Raw genomic sequence first — 21,852 nt, forward strand, 5'->3', positions numbered from 1 at the left:
TTCTGGTAGTTTTTCCTTTTGTGACAAGAAAAAAAACAGGAAAAATTGTTTAGAACTATTTTTAAATTCATAATACTTTTGCTTCCAAGATTTGCTAAAAATGCTTTCTATAAGAGAACTTTTATTAACAAACACTTTCCTCTGCCTTTAGGGGGATATTAGCAAGACCATACCTATGCAAAATAAACTTCTGCAATCAGAATACTAATCTTTAATCTGCAATGTCCACTCAATAGTGGTAGCCATTAGCTAAATATGGCTGCTGAGGACCTTTAAATATGAGTATTGCAAATAAAAAATTAGATTTTAAAATTCAATTTAGTCACACCTGACTTCTGAATACTTGAAATATGGCTACTGTAATTGAAAACTATTTTAATTTTAATGAATTAAACTCGACAGCGCAGACCTACACCATGAATTATAATCCAGTATCCAGGCCCACTAGATATCCAACATAAAGCACATCGCTGCACTGTTGCAGTGGGTAGCTAAGGCTGTGGGATCTGGGGAATTTCCTGACTGCCCAGTGGTTAGGATTCTACACTTTCACTGATAAGGGTCCAGATTCAGTCCCTGGTTAGGAACCTAAAATCCCATGTGCCATGCAGCACAGCCATAAATAAAAAGACTCTGATTTGTAAGGTCTACATATTACCACCTCTGCTGAGAAACTTCCTCCTATATCTTGCCTCCCGACCTTGAAATCAGCACATCAAGTCTGACGGTTCATATAGTGTATATTGTGTATCTACAAGACTGTCCGCTTAGAGGGATTTTGCCTTATGTCTATCACTCCATCTAGCTTAAAACATGAATGGCACATATTAAGTGTGCCTCAATGGCAAGTATGTCATACACAAAAAGACAAAAGGGTTACCTAATAATCCAGCTACTACTCTGTGCAAGAGAATCTCGAAGTCGTTTATTCAACTAATACATGATGTGGCAGAGTAGGTAGACTTGTGGAGTGTCATTTAAACAACATGGCTTGAAGAGAATTTTTATTCATTTTTATATACAGAAAACTTCCTGGATATTTTAGATTGCCATTCCTAATTTAGTCTTCGTGAGTCAAGTAATAAAAATGAAAGGCAAAGGACCTTTAAAGATGAAAATTACGCATTCAAATGCAAATAAAGATTTCAATAATTTAATACAATCACAATTCAAAAAATCTAAGTTTATCAAAATACTATATACCAAGTTCACCTTGGTTTCTAGTATGAATGTAATAGTTCCTGGGTTGAAAAATATGTGTGAAAAAAAAACAACTGTGTGTACATTTCCTAGTTTTCTTCCTGAAACTTAGACTATTTCTTAGTCTATTTGGAATTCCTTCTAATACCTTTTTATAGCTAGTGGCATTCACAAATCAATTTTACCATCTTTTGCTAAGCAAAACAATTTCTCAATTTCATATTAATAGAAGGCTGAAATATGACTTGGAAAAATGTACAATCATTTTGACATAAAACCTTTCAGCAGTTTTTGGGTAGAAAGTGGAAATATTCATAGAACTTATATGAAAGAGCTGGGTAAGTAAACTTCATATATACATTGTATACCTGCTTGCATTTATCTAAATTTAAATTTTCTTCATATTAGAGAAAAAAATGATAATAGTGTTTAGTCCAATTTGACTCAAGTTCATTATTTTCTCAATTTGTCCACCATATCTACTATTCATGCCTGATTAGTACCTGAAACTGCACTCTCCACAAAATAATCATCAGCCTCTACTATCACGGATCAGGAAATGCTCTGATAAGATTCAGAAATGAGTAACAACATAATGTTCTCTAAGATGTTCTGGGGCTGGCTGGGAATAAAGTCTAGAATATTGGAGCTATTCTTGGGCATCCTTTTGGAAGATTACTTTTATGTTCTTAATATAAATGATACCTATCATTTATCATTTGCCTCAAAAAGTGTTTTTAAGATATACTTGAAAAAAAGAAAAAAAAATTAAGCTGCATTTATGCAGTCTGTTAGGACAAAATACCAGTACTGACACTGAACTGCCAATCAAGTAGTCCTTATATCACTTAGCACTGGCACCATGTGGGAGCTGGTCAGAAAGGCCAAGTCTCAGGGCCACTCTAGCCCCTGCTAAGTCTGCATTTTAACAGGATTCCCCAGGTGATTCAGGCGCATGTTAAAGCCTGGGAAAAACCACTTTCTTCCTGTAGACAGATGGACACATTTATTTTATTTACAGGGTCAAATGCAGAAAAAGCATATTTGTTTCCTAGCTGCCACATCAGAATGGCTGTCAAGACTTTCATGTAATTTTATAACAACTTGAAGGGGCAATATATAGATTAACTAAGGGTTCCAATTTGTAATTAATCTATGGACAAATGGTAAAGACAACCCAGAAAGTTCAAGCGATTTAGTAAAAATTTTCTTAAGTGTAATATTACTGACACTACAATGTGCCAGCTTATTCTCATGCTTATACATATCTGGTTCTTTACATACAAACCTGAAAAATTCTGAAGATCCTGAAGTTTAAGCTTTGTGGCAAAATCTGACTTGAACTGACATTAAACAATTAATGTAGCAGTCTTTAACTCAACGATCAGTCAGATCACATCATTTGCTGCAGAAATGTTAATATATAAATCTGGGATCCTGACACCCATCTCACTGGAGGTATTATGCAGTTATGGTATGTGCCCTCAAGAGCTTCACATGAAGGCCCTTTTAAGGTAAATATGATTGAAAGAGCAGAAGAGACCAAAGCAAGGAAAATTAAATCTACCTGAATAAACTTCCATGCTAATGCTGGCTAAATAAAACCAACCTAATATGTCTCAGAAGCAATAATATGTAAGAGAAGATAGAGAGGCATAATAAACTGCTCGAACAAGAAGTTACATTGGGGGATCAATCTGAGAAAAGACCGGCAAATTAATTTGTAAATGGCAAGGAACATGTTTCTAAAACTTTCCCTTCAGAAACTACAACTTAAAATATTACAACACTGAAAGGGGCTATATCTCCATAGATGTCTAGATTAATCCAAAGTAAGGGAAATGGCCTCTTCTCATCTTCAGGTACTAACACTTAAAAATCCAGTCCATCAAAAATTCAGCCCATATTTTCAAGTTAAGTTTCTAGTATGCACCGCATAATTACAACATGATGCCATTTATTTAACAAGACTCTGAAAGAATGAGTCCCCAAGATCAAATATATACATTTTTAATATTTGATATATTTACATAATGGAACCATGCACATCATGGTTCAATGTTAAGAACAGTGTTTTCAAATGTCCTCTTAAGATGTAAAAAAAAAAATCTTGTAATTCAAGTTCAGTTATGCTTTTTATGGTTTTTTTTTTTTTTTTTTTTTTAACACACCCCCTCAGTCTTTTTAAAAAATAAATACTCAGACATGGGAATAGCTGCACCTAATTTCTGTTAAGAACTGTTTAAAACTTGGTACATTTTTGGGTAATTTTGCTCCCTGGTGAAGTCCTGATCTATAATAAAGAAAGCCTCATGTATATCTCTAAGAACACGATCAGCACAGTTTTGAACACTGATGAGCAGAGAAGTAAACAAGGTGTGTGCCTGCATATACACACACAAGATAAACCCCTGACAGACACAAATGAGTGGTAACTGCTTTAAACGACTTACTTTATCCTCAGAAATTAGATGTAAACTTTGTAAATTGCCATGCTAAATTGCTACAGTATTTTGTCAAATGTTTTTTAGCCTGTAAAATTGCCTAATTTTATCTTTTGATAATTTTTTTTAAGTTTTTTTTCATTTATGGTTTCTGAATGAAGCTTTCTTTTTTAAAACAAAGGGGTACATTAAAATTAAACTAAGGATCAATGAAGTGCAAAAAAAAATGCATAAAATAAAGCTCTCCAGATTCTAAGGATCTGCCTCATTTCTGAACAACGAAATCGGGGGGGGGGAACCACTATGATTCACACTCCCTTAAGGAGAGGCTGACACAGCCAGCTATCAACAGAAAAACCCATTTCATTCAATAGACTGTTACTTGCCACAAGAGAATACCATGCTCTGGGAGAGTAATAACCTAATTATCCCAGACATCTGGATTGGCACAACACCAGGTTTCCTTTAAAATTCTATTCTTGAATTAGGAAATGTTTAAGGGAAATTTCCAAAGCAAACTAGGAAAAAATAAGACTTTTATACATACACTCACACAAACACATTCATACAGAGATACAGTAGGAATGGATTGTCTGCTAATTTTCACACTCTAAATCTCATGCCATCATGAGGGCCTGCCATTTTTGATCAAGGAGGTAAGGGTAATAGGTATGACTGGTTATTTTTTAAATTTAAAATCATTCATGTTGGTGCCTGTACAGTTCAATATTAAGTGCAATTCTGCATAAGAATTGGGGAGTCATTTTAATATTTACAAGGAACAAATCAGCAGAACAAGATTATATCAGATAGGCTGTGTACAGTAGCTGCGGCTTATAAAACATACCAGTAATTTGTACCTGGTGAGTATAAAGAGAACCATGGTAGGATTCAGATGTCTTTACAACCAAGGGAGTACACACGGCATCAACAAATTAGAGGACAAAAAAATTCACATTTTCTACATTAAAAAAAAATTACAGATCTCACAAATGTCTTTGAAGACAAAAAAAAAAAAAATTAAAGTCCTTTGAAGGATGGGAAAGAAGAAATCTGAAATGGAACTCTTAATGTAAAAGAGTTTTACTTCACAAGACCAATTTTCTTGGCTTCTGTTTCATATATCAATAATCTCCACATCTTGACTATAAAAACTTCTGCTTCTTCATCAAGTACCTAGAAAAGGAAAAACAAAAAAGCCAGTTACACGTGTAAGAAAAGCAATCACCAGCATCTCCCAACAAGGCAAATGGAATAAAAAAGGCTTTTCTCTACCAACAAGCATTTACTTTATTTATACATGTCTTGAATAACTATTTCCTAAGGAAACCATATGTTTGTTATAAAGAACATAGTCATTCAGACAAATTAGTTATATAATCACCTAATACTTAGTACAGAGTATCTCACTTACCCTCTCCCCAAGAACCTCACAATCTTAACATTTACTGAGCCCTTATTACATGTGACACTGAAATATTAAATGAGAATACATGTATAACATTTTAATATAGTTATCTGGGATACAGTAAACAAAATGAACACTGTCATTCCCAAGGGACACAAGACTACTGAATAAATAAAAGGTCCTTTCCCCTTGGCAAATCAAATGATCGTTTTTTTTACATCTGTGTCTCCTTTGCTGCCCTGCAGAGGGCTAGGGTGGGGAAGGAGGTGCGGTGGGGGGGGTTCAGGATGGCAGGGACACATGCGTACCTGGGGTCAGTGTTAATGTATGGCAAAAAACCATCACGATATTGTAAAGTAGTTAACCTCCAATTAAAATAAATAAATTAAAAATTACTTGGGATTCAAATCCCACTTCTCCCTCCTACCAGTTAACATACTCTTGGTTGGGATACTTAATTACAGTGAGCCTCTGTTCTCTTATCTGAAAACGGAGGATACAGTAGCTATGTCATACTGGTTCTACTATGGGAATTAAAAGAGACGGTATGTACAAAGTGCTTTGAAGAGTGCTTAGTACAGCAAGTACCTAGCACAAGCCAGAAATTTGATTTTTCTGAAAAATTTCCCGGCATTTCTCAGTGATGACAAAAAAAGAACTTAAATCAGACATCCAAGAGCTAGACTTAACCTATAATTTAAAAATACCATGCTGAAAAAAAAAATAAAAAAATAAAAAATACCATGCTGCAGGAATTCCCTTGAGGTCCAGGGGTTAGAGGAATCCTTGTTCCCACTGCCAAGGGCGTGGGTTCAAACTGTGGGGTCCCGCAACCAAAAAAAAAAAAAAAAACAAACTTTGCTGCAATACTAACGTGGAATTGTACCCTGGACATAATATAGGCACAAAAATGCAGCCAAAGTTCATTGGCTTATGTAAAATCAATGAAGGTACAGTCTGAGAAAGACTGCTAATTATTATTGAGCTGAATATTCAATCTCACTTATTCAAGAAATATTTAGAGGGTCCATGAGCTATCACCAGAACGAGCTGACAACACTAGCCCAACTGGTTTCCTCCCACTGTGATCAACACTGAAATAGAAAATAATCAAAAACAACGTGCTTCAATGGTAGTTTAATTATACTTCAAAAATCAAACTATTTCAACCGATCAAAATAGTGACATATGCCATCTTCACCAACAGTAATTACATCCTTGCCAAGGCAAACCAGAACACTGATTTTTTTTCTTTTTGGCTGCACATCTTGTGGCATCTCAGTTCCCCAACCAGAGGCTGAACCTGGGCTCTTGAGAGTGAAACTGTGGAGTCCTAACTACTAGACTGCCAGGGAATTCCCTGATTTTTTTTAATTCCTTAACTCAGGAGTAACTACAAAGCCCTCTCTTTACCCGAAAGATAACTATAAAGAAAGGCTGGAAGGCCAAGGACATTCTACCCTTAAGGATCTATTCACATTTCTCCTTTCATGTGAGGCTCAGCATTACAAAAACCAAAAGCTTTTCACAATTTCCCCCCAGGAATTTTAAATAAGATACATTAGGCTAGCTAGGCTGCAGAAAATTAATGTTATCTGGCTTTAAACATCATGAAGTGCTTAAACATGTAATATCTTGACTTTAGAGCTCCTTTTGGTTAGGCAACCCCCTATGCCACTCCCTGACAACTTTAATTGTAGCTCAAAATAAAAGTTTCCCTGATCACCTATCATCTCGTACCATGCTTGACATTTCTTCCTCTCTGGCTCTTCTTCCCATTGCTACGTTCCCACTCAGCCCTTTATACTCTATTTCACTTTATGCTAACCATCCTCAACTGAAAACCTGATGTGACCCCTGAAGACTCTGACAGTCTTGTGGCCTTCTGAGGAAGTTCCTCACTTTCAAAGCTTTAAGTCTCCACAACAGAGGGAAAGTTGCTGGATCTTCACTGGTTCTCTCCTCGTAAACAGCATCTCCAATGATGTTCACAAGACTTCACAACACCACCCCTTCACTCCAACAGCAGCTGTCTAGAAAATATCTAGTCTTTCATCCACATTAAATGAGCGCTATGGCAGCTGGTTCTTGTATTTCTCTCCAATCCCAGTCCCAACATGCAGCAATTTCAATGTGTTATAACCCAGCTTAAAGTCTGTTGATACTCTAAACAATGACCATCTGTTCTGCCCCAGAAACTTCCATGGCCATACTCTGCATCTTGCCATTATCTGGACCAATTCACCACTTGTATTCTTTGAACTACTACCAACCCAACAGACACCTGTCCAAGTAACAAACGAGTTACACAATCTTTAAGCCTCAGTTTAGATGGTAATTTCTGTGATGATTTCTCTAACTACCCTCAACACCTAACTGCTCTACCTCCTCTGCCTCCATTATTTTTTTACATATACCCATTATATTAAATATGTTGTATCAATATTGGTACACCTGTTCCCCTGCTAGTTCTTTAAGGGTAGTTATTCCATCTTTTTGTGCTTTTAAGCACACTGCTCTACCTAGTTAACACTTAATAAATGTTCTCTAAATGTATGAATTTATATTTACACACACAAACACTAAAGACAGGTGAAGGAAGAGACTGATAAAGAAAACTTTAACTCTACTGATGTCTAATGATATCTTACTGTGAATACCTTTAACCTCTTAATGCATATTCAAATTTTAATTTAGTCCTATAAAGAGTCTAGAACCAATACAGGTAGAAAGTCAATCAAATTCAGAGGAGCAAGTTTGATTATACTGATCTTAAATTAAAATATAAATAACAGTAAATTTTCTCTTACCATGGCAACATCATCTAAAATGCTCTGAGGTGAACTATGAGCCATAACCTAATAGAAAAAAAATTAATGTCAATTTGAAAATAAAACATTAACAACACTGTAAAAAGACTTTTTAATATATCCTCAAACTAGTATGAAAATTTCTTGTGACTGAAGAATTTTAATATAAATTTCTAAATTTCCAGAATCTCCCTCTTTTCAATGAAAGTTTGACACCAAAACCTAAGATCTTAATCACTACATATCTGTCTTCTAATTCAAACCCAGACTTACAAATGTTTATGCTACAATAATTACAAGTGGAAAAGATAATTTGCTATTCCTGATGTTAAAGGAGCAATAATGAGAGAAAAATAGCATTTCCTTAAAATGCAATTAGCTCTTCCTTTGTAGAAATACAGTGCTTCTCCTATAACTATCTTATTAAAGGTAAACTGGGCCTTCAGAGGACAATGAAACGATGAGGTATCTCCTGGTGGTCAAGAGCATGACTTTTATAGGCTTGGCTCTGCTGCTTATTATGTAACCACGGTCAAGACACAATCTGTCCCCAAGTCTCAATTTCTTCATGTACTGAATGGGGACACTGTTAGAAACTTACACTTCCTAGGTTCTTGGGAGGTTTAAAGAAGATAAAGTTTTGGAAAATGCTTAACACAGGACTTGCCAGGTAAGAAGCCTTGCACACAGTAATCAGTCAGTTAACACCACTGTTATGCTATGAAGGACACTGTTTTGCTTCTTCCCAAAGAATGGATGACTAACAAAACACTGACACAAGTGACTGGCTGTCTCCACTAAACCTCAACTGTACTTCAGCAACATCCTAACCATTAAGACAGGAAGTTGGTGACAAGGTATTCTTGGGGTAAGGAGAGAGCAAAATTGGTAGTAGCCAGCAACTGTGTCTCCTTTGACCCTCTGAAATGAAAGCACTTGGTGTGGTGTCTCAAATTGTATAGAGGGGTGCACTTAAGTGGCTATGAATCTTGTAATTAAAACTAAATTATCAATGACTTGTCCCAACAAAAAATTCAATTTAGAAAGTCTCTAACATTTTAAAGTATGTAACAAATATTTGGAGGTGGAAAGAGTAAAAGACTAACCTTAGAACAAACAAAATCAACTAACGTAGCTTCTTCTTCACCTATGTATTCTATGATTTTTTTATTAATCCATGGTCTAATTCGTCGTTCCATCAATATCTGTAAAATAAAGCATGGACACTAAGTTGAAGAGCTTTTTATTACACTTACTTAAAAAGCCTATATAATCTCTTAATTTTTCTTAAAGCTAAAATATAGAGGAGTAAGATCATTCACAAGTTGAAGTAGAACAAGTATGTATAAGGATACAATTATTTGCTTCTCATTTATGAAGACTTCAAGTACCACTAAAACTTTCACAATCATGTGTTATCATTGACTGAGTCTCAAGACTCTGAGCTTCCCCGGTGGCTCAGACGGTAAAGAATCCGCCTGCAATGTGGAGACCTGGGTTCAATCCCTGGGTTGGGAAGATCCCCTGGAGAAGGGCATGGCAAAACACTCCAGTATTCTTGCCTGGAGAATCCCCATGGACAGCGGAGCCTGGCGGGCTACAGTCCATAGGGTCACAAAGGGTCGACCAAGACTGAGTGACTAAGCACAGCACATGTCAAGGTTCTAGCCACATTATCACCCTACTTAAACTGAGTTTATGTGCTATATTCAGAACCAAAAACTTGCAATAAAATGATGAAATACAATTTGCTACTCACGGAATCCACAATAGACCAATCCAGGGGATAAGCAAACAGTTCAGGTTTGGCTGTAGGGATTTTTTCAATGAGACTTTTAATATGTTTGCGCTTTTCTTCAGTGTTCACAGTGCCTTTGGCAGCATTCTTATCATCTTCACCATAATCCAAGGGAACCAGTTTCCTTTTCCGGGGTACATCATCACTGTCTTCATCCTCAAATTTGTTAAAGACACTATCTACCGGGAGCTTCTTTCTTTTCACAGAATTAGGTTGACCAGGACTATTGGAAGCACCTATAGTAAAAACACTGTATTAGCACAGCAACTTAATCTTCAAATGTTACACTATACAACCCACCATCCCTCAAACGCAGTGTAAATGTACTTCCACAAATCTCAGAGAAAGATCCCAACTGTAAAAAATAACTCACTACTCACAAGTGCTAGAAAATTTAACTTTTCACTTCTTCTCAGAACTCGAGGCAGCTGCAGATATAGGAGCACTAGTAGAACTATGAAAACAATTGTGAGCTAGAAAGGCATTTTTAAATAATCTTTTTCTATCTACCTACCAAGCAGCACATATTTATTTTTTCCTTAAGGCAAAACTGAGGTAGTTGTACGGGGGTGGGGAAATGAAGGAAAAAAGGAAGGAAAAAAAATGCTAACATACCCAGTTTAAGACTTAGTCCTATTTTTGGCCTATGCTCTTCCGGTTGTTGTTGATCTGGTGAATTTTCATGAGGAATAATAATACCACAGGGAGACTCATCCCCAGGAGTGTTGGGAGTTGCATTGCCACTGGCAGAGGAGACAGATGGGGCAGAACTGATGGGCCTCAGAGTTGGTTTGAGACAAGGTTTTTGCTCTGGCTCCTCTTCCTCTTCCATGGGTTCCTCACGTTTTTCTTCTTTTTCTTGCTTTTCTTCTTCCTCTTCCTCGGATTCCGGTTCTTGCTTTATCTGTGGTTGTCTGCGCCTCTCAGCTTCTTGTTCCATCTAAAAACCCAGAAAATAACCTGGTTAACTGAAACAAATCCAACTATCTTCAGTTCAACCAGCTCTATGTTTTACTTACATTTCACAAAACCTCTATTTTTCTTTTTCACTAGGAATAAAACATTGCCTCCTCTATAATCAGAATCTGTAAATCCATAGCATATATTAGGTACTCTGCAAAATTTTCTTTTAGTATTTCACATATATCAGCATTCTTCAGTGGCTTATATCCACTTTTCAGAGAAAACAGAGGTTAACTGCTAATAGTCAGCTAATTCAAAGTGAAAAAGTCTTTTTATATTTTTATTAAAGAAATTATAATCACAAATTTTAGACTAGTACACACAATACATTGAGAGGCAACTCAAATCCTCAGCCTGGTCATATATAATCATTTTTTATTTCTTGATAATGGCTGAAGGTACAGCCACAAATAGGAAAAGGAAGAAGTGGCACAAAGGGAGAATTCTGAAGTCAAAGTCCTATACCAAAATGAACACTCCCCCTGAAGCTACAAAATATAATAAAATATAACCATTGTAAGAGTAGTATAAAAACTTGGATGAATAGACTAGCAAGTTTTCTGAGTATAAAAACAGAAAAAACAAAAGTAAAAATATGTATTGTGAACTACAAAAAAATTTAGTCTGTGCGTATCACCATCTCTGTATCAACGCACAAAGGAAGTACAATGACCACTCAACAATCTGCATGGCATTCAAACCCACTGGTGCTTAGAGAATTAAAACATAGTAACATTCCTCAACCTAAATGTTACAATGGTAAGGATTTAAAATACTAAAAATACTGTCATGATGATGAAGGTATGGAAAAAAAGACACATGGGCAGGGCTTCCCTGATGGTCCAGTGGTTAAGAATCTGCCTGCTAATGCAGGAGACATGAGTTCAGTACCTGGTTCAGGAACTAAGAACCCACATGCCAAGGGGCAACTAAGCCCATGTGACCTAGAGCCCACGAGCCACAATGAGAAGTCACCAAAACAAGAAACCTGCACACCCCAACTGAAGAATAGCCCCCACTCACCCCAACAAGAGAAAGCCCAGCACAGCCATAGATAGATAAAAGATACATGGGCTAACACTGGAGGAATTCTGTGTAGAAGATTACACCTGATACAAAACCACATTAGAAAACAAAACAGACTCACACATATAGACAACAAGCTGGTGGCCGCCAGAGGGGATCAAGGCAAAATAGGTGAAGGGGAGTAAGAGGTGCAAACTTTTAGTTATTAAAAAAACTTATGGGGAACATAACATACACCATAAGGCATATAGTCAATATTGTTATAATAACAATAATGGTTTGGTGACAGATGGTTACTTGGTTACTAGACGTATCAATTCATAATGTATAATAAATGTCAAATTGCTAAACACCTGAAACTAATATAATACTGTGTATGAACCATACTTCAATTAAAAAAAAAAAGTACATTAGCAAACACTACATAATTAGAAAACAGCTTTATATTCCCATTTACAAAGCTTATGTGTGTGTGGGAGGGGAGGGGGGTGGTGTATGTATACATGTGTAAAAACATTTTTAAAATAACCAAACACTTAAGATGATTATAACTGGCTGATAAAAAACCACTTTTTCATTACTGGCTTCTATGTTGTCTAAAGTTTCTATTTACTCATGTAAGTACTTAACAGAAAAAATATTATTTCATTGTGAAAAATAAAACAGACATGTAAGAAGACAAGGTTTCCGTTAATAGCATATAACAGATTTTTTTTAAAGCTGACATAAAGAATTTATAGTATTAGATTCATGATACACTAAGAGTAAAAACTTTTTAATATGACATACTATTCTTAAAAGCAAGAATCGGTATGCCATGTCCTACAACAGTTTTCCTTTTTTCCTTTTAAATGACAGGCTGTTCACAAAAACATCTTTATTTTGGAATCAAAGTATTTAAGATGGCAACAAGAGAACTACAAAACTTACTGTCAGATGACATATAGGGAAGGACAGGTTTGTAAATAAAGTTACATTAAAAGACATTCAGTTAACAATACTTCACAGAAATAAAGGAATAAGACATACAGAAGATGTTGAAAATAATGCTGTAAATCAACTAACACTGATGACTTGCATAATAAAGAAAAAGTACTAATATCTTCCCCAAAAATAGCAAGATGCATGGAAAATAAACATTTCCCTTATAAAGTAAACTCCATCATAGTTGGCTGGCTTAAAATGATGTGACAGTCTTAAAAGAACACTGTTTCGGATGTATCTTACCCGCTGGAGCTCTGCGTCTGGATCCGGGTGCCCTTCTGCCAGAAGACGCTGCCTGATTTCCTCCAGCTCTTCCTTCTCTCTCTTCCTATCCCGTTCATCTGCTTCCATTTCCTTTTCCCTATCACGCAATCTTTTCTGAAGAGCACTTCCTCTGCAAAAGCATATCACAAGAGGCCTTACTTAATACTCAAGGTCAGCAACTACACACAGTATCTCCAAAAGCAATTTCTTTCCATACTAAAAGCTGCATTCTAAGAGACTGGAGACTGTCTTAATGCTCTCTATCTGTAAAACACCCAAGACAGCATGCTCTCTACAGGTTAATGCTTAATAAGTAAGCACTGTCTTGTCACGTATCACCATGCCTCAGAATGAAGTCATTCTAAATGAGTATCTGAAACAGGTTAAAAAAAAAAAAGTAGCTTTCTGAGGGAAGAATGGGCTCATTTTATACCTATTCCACAGGGAAACTCTATAACACATAATTTGTCTTCTTGGATGCCAAATTGTGAAACGTTAATACAAGGAGTAGTACTATCCCTAATAATAATTTTGTGTGTTCAATTTACACAATCTTAGCCAAAAGGCCGAGAAGCGATGCGTGTTCAATTTAAATCAGTTCCTCTCCTCGTGGGGGAAAAAAAAGATCACAGAAGGAAGCAGGGCATAACTGAGAGAAAGCAGAGGTTCTATCTAGCACTTTATTACATCTCAGAAATAACGTACTGCTATTTTATGATTCAGTAATTTTATTTTGCATTTTCTACAAAGTCAAACCCTTGGCATTCTTTCAATATAAGGTGTTACTCCAATGTTTTGATTATTTTGGCTACAGTGTATTAAATTATACATATTAAATGCATTCACTACATGCCTAGATTTTTTCAGGAAAATGAGAAGAAAAAAATCAAAACAATGCCCATAACCTTAGGCAAACAGTAGTTTGGAGTGGAGGGAAGAGAACAAAGCAAACAATTTCACCATGTGCCTAAGTGTTAGAAGAATGAGAGAAGTCGAGAAAAGCCATGGGAAGAGAAGAGAAAAGACAGGCTTCACAAATCTCACATCATAATAGTAAAGTGACTGGGTGGGGAAGGGGGGACTCAGATTACTACGTAGCACTCTAGAAATCCTTGAAGACAAAAATTTCTAGACCACCTTAATCACGAAGGCATGTTAAAATTTGCTATAAAAACTGAAGTTCTTTAAAATGCATGAAGAAAAAAAAAAAAAAATTAAAAAAAAAAAAAATAAAATGCATGAAGAAAAGTTCATCTGTTATAATACTATTATGAACTTCCTTCCAAGGAAGATCCATAGAATTGTCAATTCTTTTGCAACAGGCCCCAACCCCTGGAAAACAGCATTATCGACTACGGGGGTAACTACAAGATGAATTTAAAGATTTTTCTTTCTCACTCCACTGAGTGAACTTGTACTCTCTGGTGCAAAAAATACAGCTAATAATAAAATGATGGTGTGAGTTCATAAAGCAAGGCTTCTTCACCTGTAATATTTGGGATCATCTCTATCATCATCATAGTCTTCTAAGAATTCTTTCAGTCGTTTAGCTTCTTTTGCCTTTGAAGAAATGAAGGACAAAGTGTGGAAAATTAATATAAAAGCAGTTTAAATTACATTTCCCCCTTTCCTGGGAACAAATTTTTCTTATCCATACCACTTGAACTTTTTTAAATTCTCATAAACTTCATATATTAAATGTAAATAACATTAGATTTTTAAAATATTTTATTCTTGAAAGCAAATCAGGGCTTCCCTCATGGTCCAGTGATTAAGAACCTGCCTTGCAATACATGGGACACAGGTTTAATTCCTGGTCCAGGAAGATCCCACATACCATGGAGCAACTAAGTCCATGCGCAACAATAAAGACCCAGCACAGCCAAAAATAATTAAAAATAAGAAAAATTTTTTTAAAAAAGCAAATCAGATTTAGAACTTATCTATGAAATGGAAACCACAGAGTATGCTACAATAAATTTTCTCTATATATTATAATCTTCATAGTAATTTTTTCCTAATGAAACCTGAGCACACCAAGAAACAATACTACAAGTTATCTTATTGAATCTGTTAACTGGACAAAAATATTTCACACTTTCATTTACAGGTAGATGATGGTACAAGCAGTAGTTTTTAATGAAATGAAGGATTAAAATTTTAAATCATGTTTATTTATCAATCTAAAGGCAATGCCAGACTGAGTACACAAAACATGAAAGTACAGAAATTCCTTGCTCTTATTTTTGGAATTTTAAACATAACTATTATATTTCACAGAAATATTATGTAATCATTATATATAGATATAAAGTATTTTAAAATTAGTATTTATAATCTACATCTCTACTATATTAACAACTTTCATGTGTGCGTGCTAAGTCGCTTCAGTCATGTCTGACTCTTTGCGACCCTATGGACTGTAGCCTGCCAACTCCTCTGTCTATGGGGATTCTCCAGGCAAGTGGGTTGCCAAGCCTTCCTCCAGGGACTCTTCCCCACCCAGGATGGAACCCTCGTCTCTTACATCTCCTGCATTGGCAGGTGGGTTCTTTACCACTAGTGCCACCTGGGAAGCCCCAAAACTGTTATATCCATATGAAAAGCAGATGCAGATTCCTGTCTACAGTAAAACATTAATAATTTCATCCAGTTCAAATGTTATTGATACATCGCTGTAAAGACTACCCCCTCCACACACACACACAAAAAAAACTTCCCCAATCTAACCATCTATTCATGACCAACTCCTTCCCACAGACAAAATTAATCCCTTTCTCTGTACTCCACTCCCAAAATATTGTGAACACACTTTTATCATACCTCAAAACAGTCACACACACAGTACAGTAACTACTTCACCTCTCTGACAATACTATCCAATTGTTTAAAGAGTACAAAGTATTAGTTATTCCTATACACCCAGGACCTAACACAAAATCTGCCAAATGAATGCAAGTAGATTGCCAGGTAGTGATGACCATATTTACAAATATCTAAATAAAACACAGGAAGATCCATAGGTATGTACTAAAATATTAACTTAAGTCACCTCTCATGAGGAATACAAACTTTCACTTTTTATACTACATACTTCTGTTCCTTGAACATTTTTCAATTGACAAGTAACTATTTTCTAACTGGAGTTTTTTTTAAGCTTCCCAACAAAAAATTACTAATAGGAAACCTTTCTCTAGAAAGACAGGTTTTAGATTTGCTTATAGAAAATGCAATCACTTCTTAAAGTATTTTGTCTTTTACTATATTATTCTCTATTTCTAACCTAAGAGTTAAGAACAAATTATAGAATGGGAGCTACAATCCAGGGCAATCAAAATTACTTTAAATAACTCTAGGACTTTAAAAAGATCTGCCATCCAGAAAACCCATACTATCTAATTGCTGTATGCACCCTTTTGGTTACTTACAAAAATTCCATCTATGTCTCATGTTCAAAAGCTATTTGAAGAAGGTTCCTAACTTTAATGATGTTTTTGGGAGAATAGACTCCAAACTGGAGATAAAGAAACTTTCATGAATCTCTGGCAAAGACAGAACATATGGAACATACTATAGAAGCAAATACTATGATAAAATATATTATCTTTTCATCATTTTACTTCATTAACCTATGCCAATTGCTTCATTATTAGTTTATCAAACAGTGTAAATGCAAAAAATAAGACTCATTATTATTATAATGTAGTTAAAAGGAAGGATAATATAGTAACATAAGGAAAAACAGTAACTCATAAATGCTATATACTGAAGTCAGTAATTTTGATTTCTAAAAACAGATCTCATAAGACTGTTTCCTTCACCCAAATATACTACACCGATACAGAGTATCAAAGCCTCTAAAACTCTCTTCAAATTAAAAAATGCTGCAGATTCTTAATCAAAGAAAGTTGTATAAATCCTTTTTTTACATTCTATAACAGGTTTATTTTGACAATATGCCAAATGATAATTTAGTTTATAGGAAGCCAAAATATGAAAAACAGGAAGAAAAGGAGGCGAGAGGGAGACAAAAGAGGAAGGGGAAATATGTACACCAATGGTTAATTCACGCTGATGCATGACAGAAATCAAACCAATATTGTAAACCAATCAATCAATTAAAAATAAATATTTTAAAAAAGAAAAATAGGAAGAAGAAACATTTTGGTATACTGGAACTGTCTCAACTTTACTTGAAATACTATTTATATTGGAGATCAGGTTTTTTGTGAGATGATCCTTTTTAATTATAAAGTCACTTCTACTTAAATAATTTGACCTGATTTTTATCTGAAAAACCACTTATTTTTAAACAAGAAAATTACCATTTCTCTTCTTCTTTCTTCTTCTCTTTCAGCCTCTTTTTCATACTCTCGGGTTTTCTTTCGTTCTCTGATTTCCCAATTCTTAAGGCGCTAAAAAAAGAAATTGTCAAAAGTTTTAAAAATGTATACAAAAGGTTCTGAAGTTTTTGACTAACCTACTAAGTACCAACTTTTATAAATAAAAGCACTCCCTCAATTTACCTCTTGATAGGCAGCCTCTTTCTCTCGGAGCTTTCTTTCAAGTTTTCTTCGTTCATATGCATCTTCTTCATCTTCTTCTCGATCTCGCTTCTTGTCCTTCTCTCGCTCGCGCTCCCGTTCCCTTTCTCGCTCTCTCTCTCGTTCACGTTCCCGCTCTCGTTCCCGTTCTCTCTCTCTTTCTCTTTCCCTCTCCCGTTCCCTTTCACGATCTCTGCTCTTTTCTCTACATAAAAGATTGTAAAAATCTGTCAGTTTCCTTTGTGTTTTCTTTTAGAAACCAAGAGAAAGGAGGACAATATATAATATGAACTAATACACAAACTCACAAGCCAGAATTTAGCATTTGGTTCCTGCAGAATTGTAAACTCCTCACACAAGCCAGAAAGACACAGAATATAATCCTAGCCCCAAATTCTGAACTGCATTCTAAACTCGATGTTAATGCTTATCAGCATCTCAGAAAACAAACAAAAAAATCCTGAATAAGAAAAATACTAAGGGCCGATGAACATGATACAAGATAGTCAACTTCAGTAGTGATCAAGCCAATACAGACAATGGCAACGGTGTGAAGCCAAGAGCATTCCGGCATGCTGCATGTATAAATCAGAACTACAGCTGACTCTTGAATAACACCGGTTTGAGTTGTACAGGTCCACTTATATATGGGGGCTTCGCAGGTGGCTCAGTGTCTAAGAATCCACCTACCAACAGGAGTCACAGAAGACTCGGGTTCTATCTTTGCGTCAGCAAGTATTTTTGCTGGGATAATCCCAAGAACAAAGGAGCCTGGTGGGCTACAGTCCACGGAGTCACAAAGAATCACACATGACTGAGCAACTGAGCATGCACACACATATTTATAAATGGTGTTTTCTCAGCCATAGGTACTACAGGACTACACAATCTTAGGTGGGTCAAATCCACGGACATAGAACCATAGACACAAAAACCGTGTATACAGATGGCCATCTATAAGTTATACTCAGATTTCTGACTGCACAGAGTTGACACTTCTAACCCCAGCATTGTTCAAGGGTTAACTGTACATCTTTCAGCAGTAAGAAGTTCTCATGCATTTAATTCAGAGGGATAAAACCAAACTGCAGATTTGTGATGCCATGGATTCTAATCACATACAAATACATGTATATATGAAACAATATACCTTAGTAAAAGTATAAAACCATGATTTGATACATGTCAAATCTTAACAGTGGTTATTCAAGAGAATGATGGTTATTCCAGGGGAGGAAGGAATTTAATGCCCACTACAGATTAAAAAGCACTGGATTTCAGTAACTGGTGGACCTCGTTTCAGCTACAATTAAGTGGAATATCTCAACAAAGTACTGTATATATGAAAACTAGCTTGGGAAAAAAGTGAACTTTCCTCTCTTTCCTTTTTCTGCTGCTTCCTTCTACTCACTCCCTTCTCTTTGTTCATTTTTGCTCTCCCTCATTGCTGAAGAATTGGAGATGATACCCCATAGGAAATCTATATAATGATGAGAAAATGTTAAATAAAACAAAAGTGAAATCACTAGGAACCATAAAGAAAAAACTAACTGTCTGGGAGGTAAGGTGTGACCAACCAGTGGTTTATGGGACCAAATAAACACCAGGAACTAAAAGCAGTGCAACTAGAGCTGATTTTCCACACAGGAGACCTCAGTTAGTGACCAAGAACAATGCCCACTGACCAAGGGAATCATGCCTATCCAAAACATTGGGAGAGCAATTGGTGTGTTCTAGAGCTGAGTAAAAACTGGCTTCACACAGAAACTAACCCAAAGTCTAAAACTGTTAGTTTAACCAATATTTCACATGTGTGTGAGACAGCAAGCCAGGCACGCTCTGTGGCTCAGGAAATTCTCTCATCACATCAATGTAAATGGCCCCAGAGTACTAACCTATAATTCTACTAAAGCTATCAGGCACACAGTAACTTCATGCAGCCTTACCTTGATCGACTCCGATCCTTGTTCCGATCTGAGCTCCGTTCTCGATCGCGGTCCCGATCTCGCTCTCGATCCCGGTCTCGATCTCTCTCTTTCGTCCGGTCACGATCCCTATCCCGTTCTCGTTCCCGCTCCCGTTCCTTCTCCTTTTCTCGTTCACGTTCTCTTTCCCTTTCTCGTTCCCGTTCTCGCCTTTCTCGTTCCCTTTCACGCTCCCTCTCTCTTTCTCTCCGTTCTTTCTCAATTTCCTGTCTTTCTTTTTCCTTTTTGCCTTTCTCTTCTTCCAGTTTCTAGAAACCAATAAAAGTACTTTTAGAGTTAACTCTATAGCTCCAATATTCACACTTTTCCCGGCGCAATGCCCAATACTGGGAACAACAACAAGAAAACAAAACCACTGGTACTTCAACATTAAATACTAGAGGTTTTATTTGACAAATTAAACTGAAGCAATCACAAGCCTAGACAGATTTCGTGCAAAACCATATACTCTACATAGACCAGGAATCTCCAATCTTGGATGCTGGGAGATTGTGTCAAGTGTGGCTGACCACTCGATGACTATGTAATAACTAAAATGACCGTGAGGAATGTAATGGTTTGTAATAATTTCTAGAAATACAATCACTTGGCTAACATGTAATTCTTCCCATTATGAATTTCTTTAAATCAGTGGGATAACTATTGCTAACTATAACCCCAGACTTCCAATTACCTAAGGATTATTAGTTGAGTGTTTCAAAGGAGAAGGTGAGGGAAGACAGTAAGGTCATTGGAATGCAACTAGTCTTCTGGCCTCTGATTTGCCCACCCTCCAAAAGACAAGGTGAATTCAGCCATTATCTGCCCTATCATGTATGGAAACATTTACTCCCACCATTACAAGATGGACAGCCCACCAAATACAAAAAGTCTGAAAATCACTCACTTCAAGCAGAAAGGTACATAATCATAGTATTTTAATTTAATAAGATTAATTTCTGGCTTAATTTTAAAGCAATATATTTATACCCATTATGCCTATAAGACAATGAAATATATCAACAGTGATAAATCCATCCTTGGAAGGAATGATTGCATATTAACTTACAGATGCTGTGCTAGGACATGGATCGCCAACACTGGATTAACCTTGCCTATAAGCTATGCTTCTGGGAGGAAGAGCAAGTACATGGTTCACAAATAAACCAAAGAACAAAGTCAGACCAAGTTTGTACCCTGACAAGATTACCAGTGTACCACACAGTTTCTACACAAACTCAGGGGGGAAAAAAAAAACCCAAACAGGGAAAACAAAACAAAAACAAAACACATTTTTCCTGTTTTCATGTTTAGTGTCATAGAAATGAAATTTAAATTACAACAATAAAATGTGCATTTTTTTTCTTTTCTCAGTCATGTAAAGCATTTAAAACAACTTTAAAAAAGCAATCTTACCTGTTATACTCTTTTTCTCTCGCTCATGGATCAGAGAACTGACAGAGGATTATGAAAGAAAAGCTAATGCATGAGAAATCAATATATTCAGCTGTGGTGCCAGTCTATATCAAAATGGAATGGAGGCAAAGCCAATACTGAATACATTGAAATTACAAAGAGAAGAGAAAAGAAATGGCAGAAAGAGGACAGAAACTGTAAGCTATTTAAATGGGCAAATTCTAATTTCTGAAACAGTCATCTGATGAAATTTTTAAATGTATCATAAAATGAGGCTATACTATATGAAACTTACCTCAGTATCATACACTTAAAAGAAATTTGTTTATTTCTGAGATAATACTTACAGATTATTTTAGCTCTTCCAATAATAATCTTTTTGGTAGTTTCCCTCAGTTGTTCTACTTTTGCTTAATCACTATACCACTTATTTCTTAAATGTATAGTTCCATTTAATTAAATAATAATTTGTTTCAGAACTCATTTCAAAAGTTTTCTTCTAAGTAAATGAAAAAGTGAGTGAATCTGGTCCATACTAAACACAATTCTAAAAGATTATATAATATATATGCAGTAAGTAGATACACATACACACATATATATATATTTAACACAAAGACTGGAGAAAGAAAAAATGAAGTGAATCTAAAAAGATTTAAGAAAGTAGTGAAATAATGAAGAGGAAAGGACAGAAAAAAAAAAAACATAAATCTTACCTTATTCTCTCTTCAGACTCGTCCGTGCTGTAAATGGACGCCCCCTGCCACGCTGATACCCTGACAGTCTGTGGTTATTTAATAAACTCATACCAAAACATGCAAAGGTTCACTGAGCTCAATTTTTGTTACTGGAGTTTCAAATATCCCTTTTAACCGTACCACCCAATAAAAAGAACGGCTTTTCTTTTTCACTTTGATTTTATTTTTAAAGCACATTTTGGAAATTCAAAACATTCTCTCCCCACAGTGAAATACATGTAAGGCAGCCAAAGGCCTGACAGCTTCTCAAACTCTGAAGCAAATATCTTTGCA

At 35.8% G+C, this 21,852-nt stretch overlaps 1 protein-coding gene across 2 annotated transcripts in view; it reads right to left on the minus strand.

The window, feature by feature from the left end:
- Nucleotides 1-3,194: 3,194 nt before the first annotated feature.
- Nucleotides 3,195-21,852, minus strand: part of RBM25 (RNA binding motif protein 25) — a 47,707-nt gene continuing 29,049 nt past the window's right edge. For both annotated transcript variants that reach the window (XM_025295250.3, XM_006055200.4), the window contains 10 exons: nucleotides 19,388-19,674; nucleotides 17,424-17,646; nucleotides 17,223-17,312; nucleotides 14,384-14,457; nucleotides 12,877-13,027; nucleotides 10,276-10,600; nucleotides 9,622-9,896; nucleotides 8,969-9,067; nucleotides 7,863-7,910; nucleotides 3,195-4,820 (listed from right to left, as the gene is read on the minus strand). In XM_025295250.3, coding sequence (XP_025151035.1) covers nucleotides 4,728-4,820; nucleotides 7,863-7,910; nucleotides 8,969-9,067; nucleotides 9,622-9,896; nucleotides 10,276-10,600; nucleotides 12,877-13,027; nucleotides 14,384-14,457; nucleotides 17,223-17,312; nucleotides 17,424-17,646; nucleotides 19,388-19,674 — 1,665 coding nt within the window. In that variant the 3' untranslated portion in view covers nucleotides 3,195-4,727. The remainder of the gene's footprint in view (nucleotides 4,821-7,862; nucleotides 7,911-8,968; nucleotides 9,068-9,621; nucleotides 9,897-10,275; nucleotides 10,601-12,876; nucleotides 13,028-14,383; nucleotides 14,458-17,222; nucleotides 17,313-17,423; nucleotides 17,647-19,387; nucleotides 19,675-21,852) is intronic.

This window comes from Bubalus bubalis, chromosome 11, assembly GCF_019923935.1.
Source record: "Bubalus bubalis isolate 160015118507 breed Murrah chromosome 11, NDDB_SH_1, whole genome shotgun sequence".
In the NCBI taxonomy this organism is placed as follows: Eukaryota; Metazoa; Chordata; class Mammalia; order Artiodactyla; family Bovidae; genus Bubalus; species Bubalus bubalis.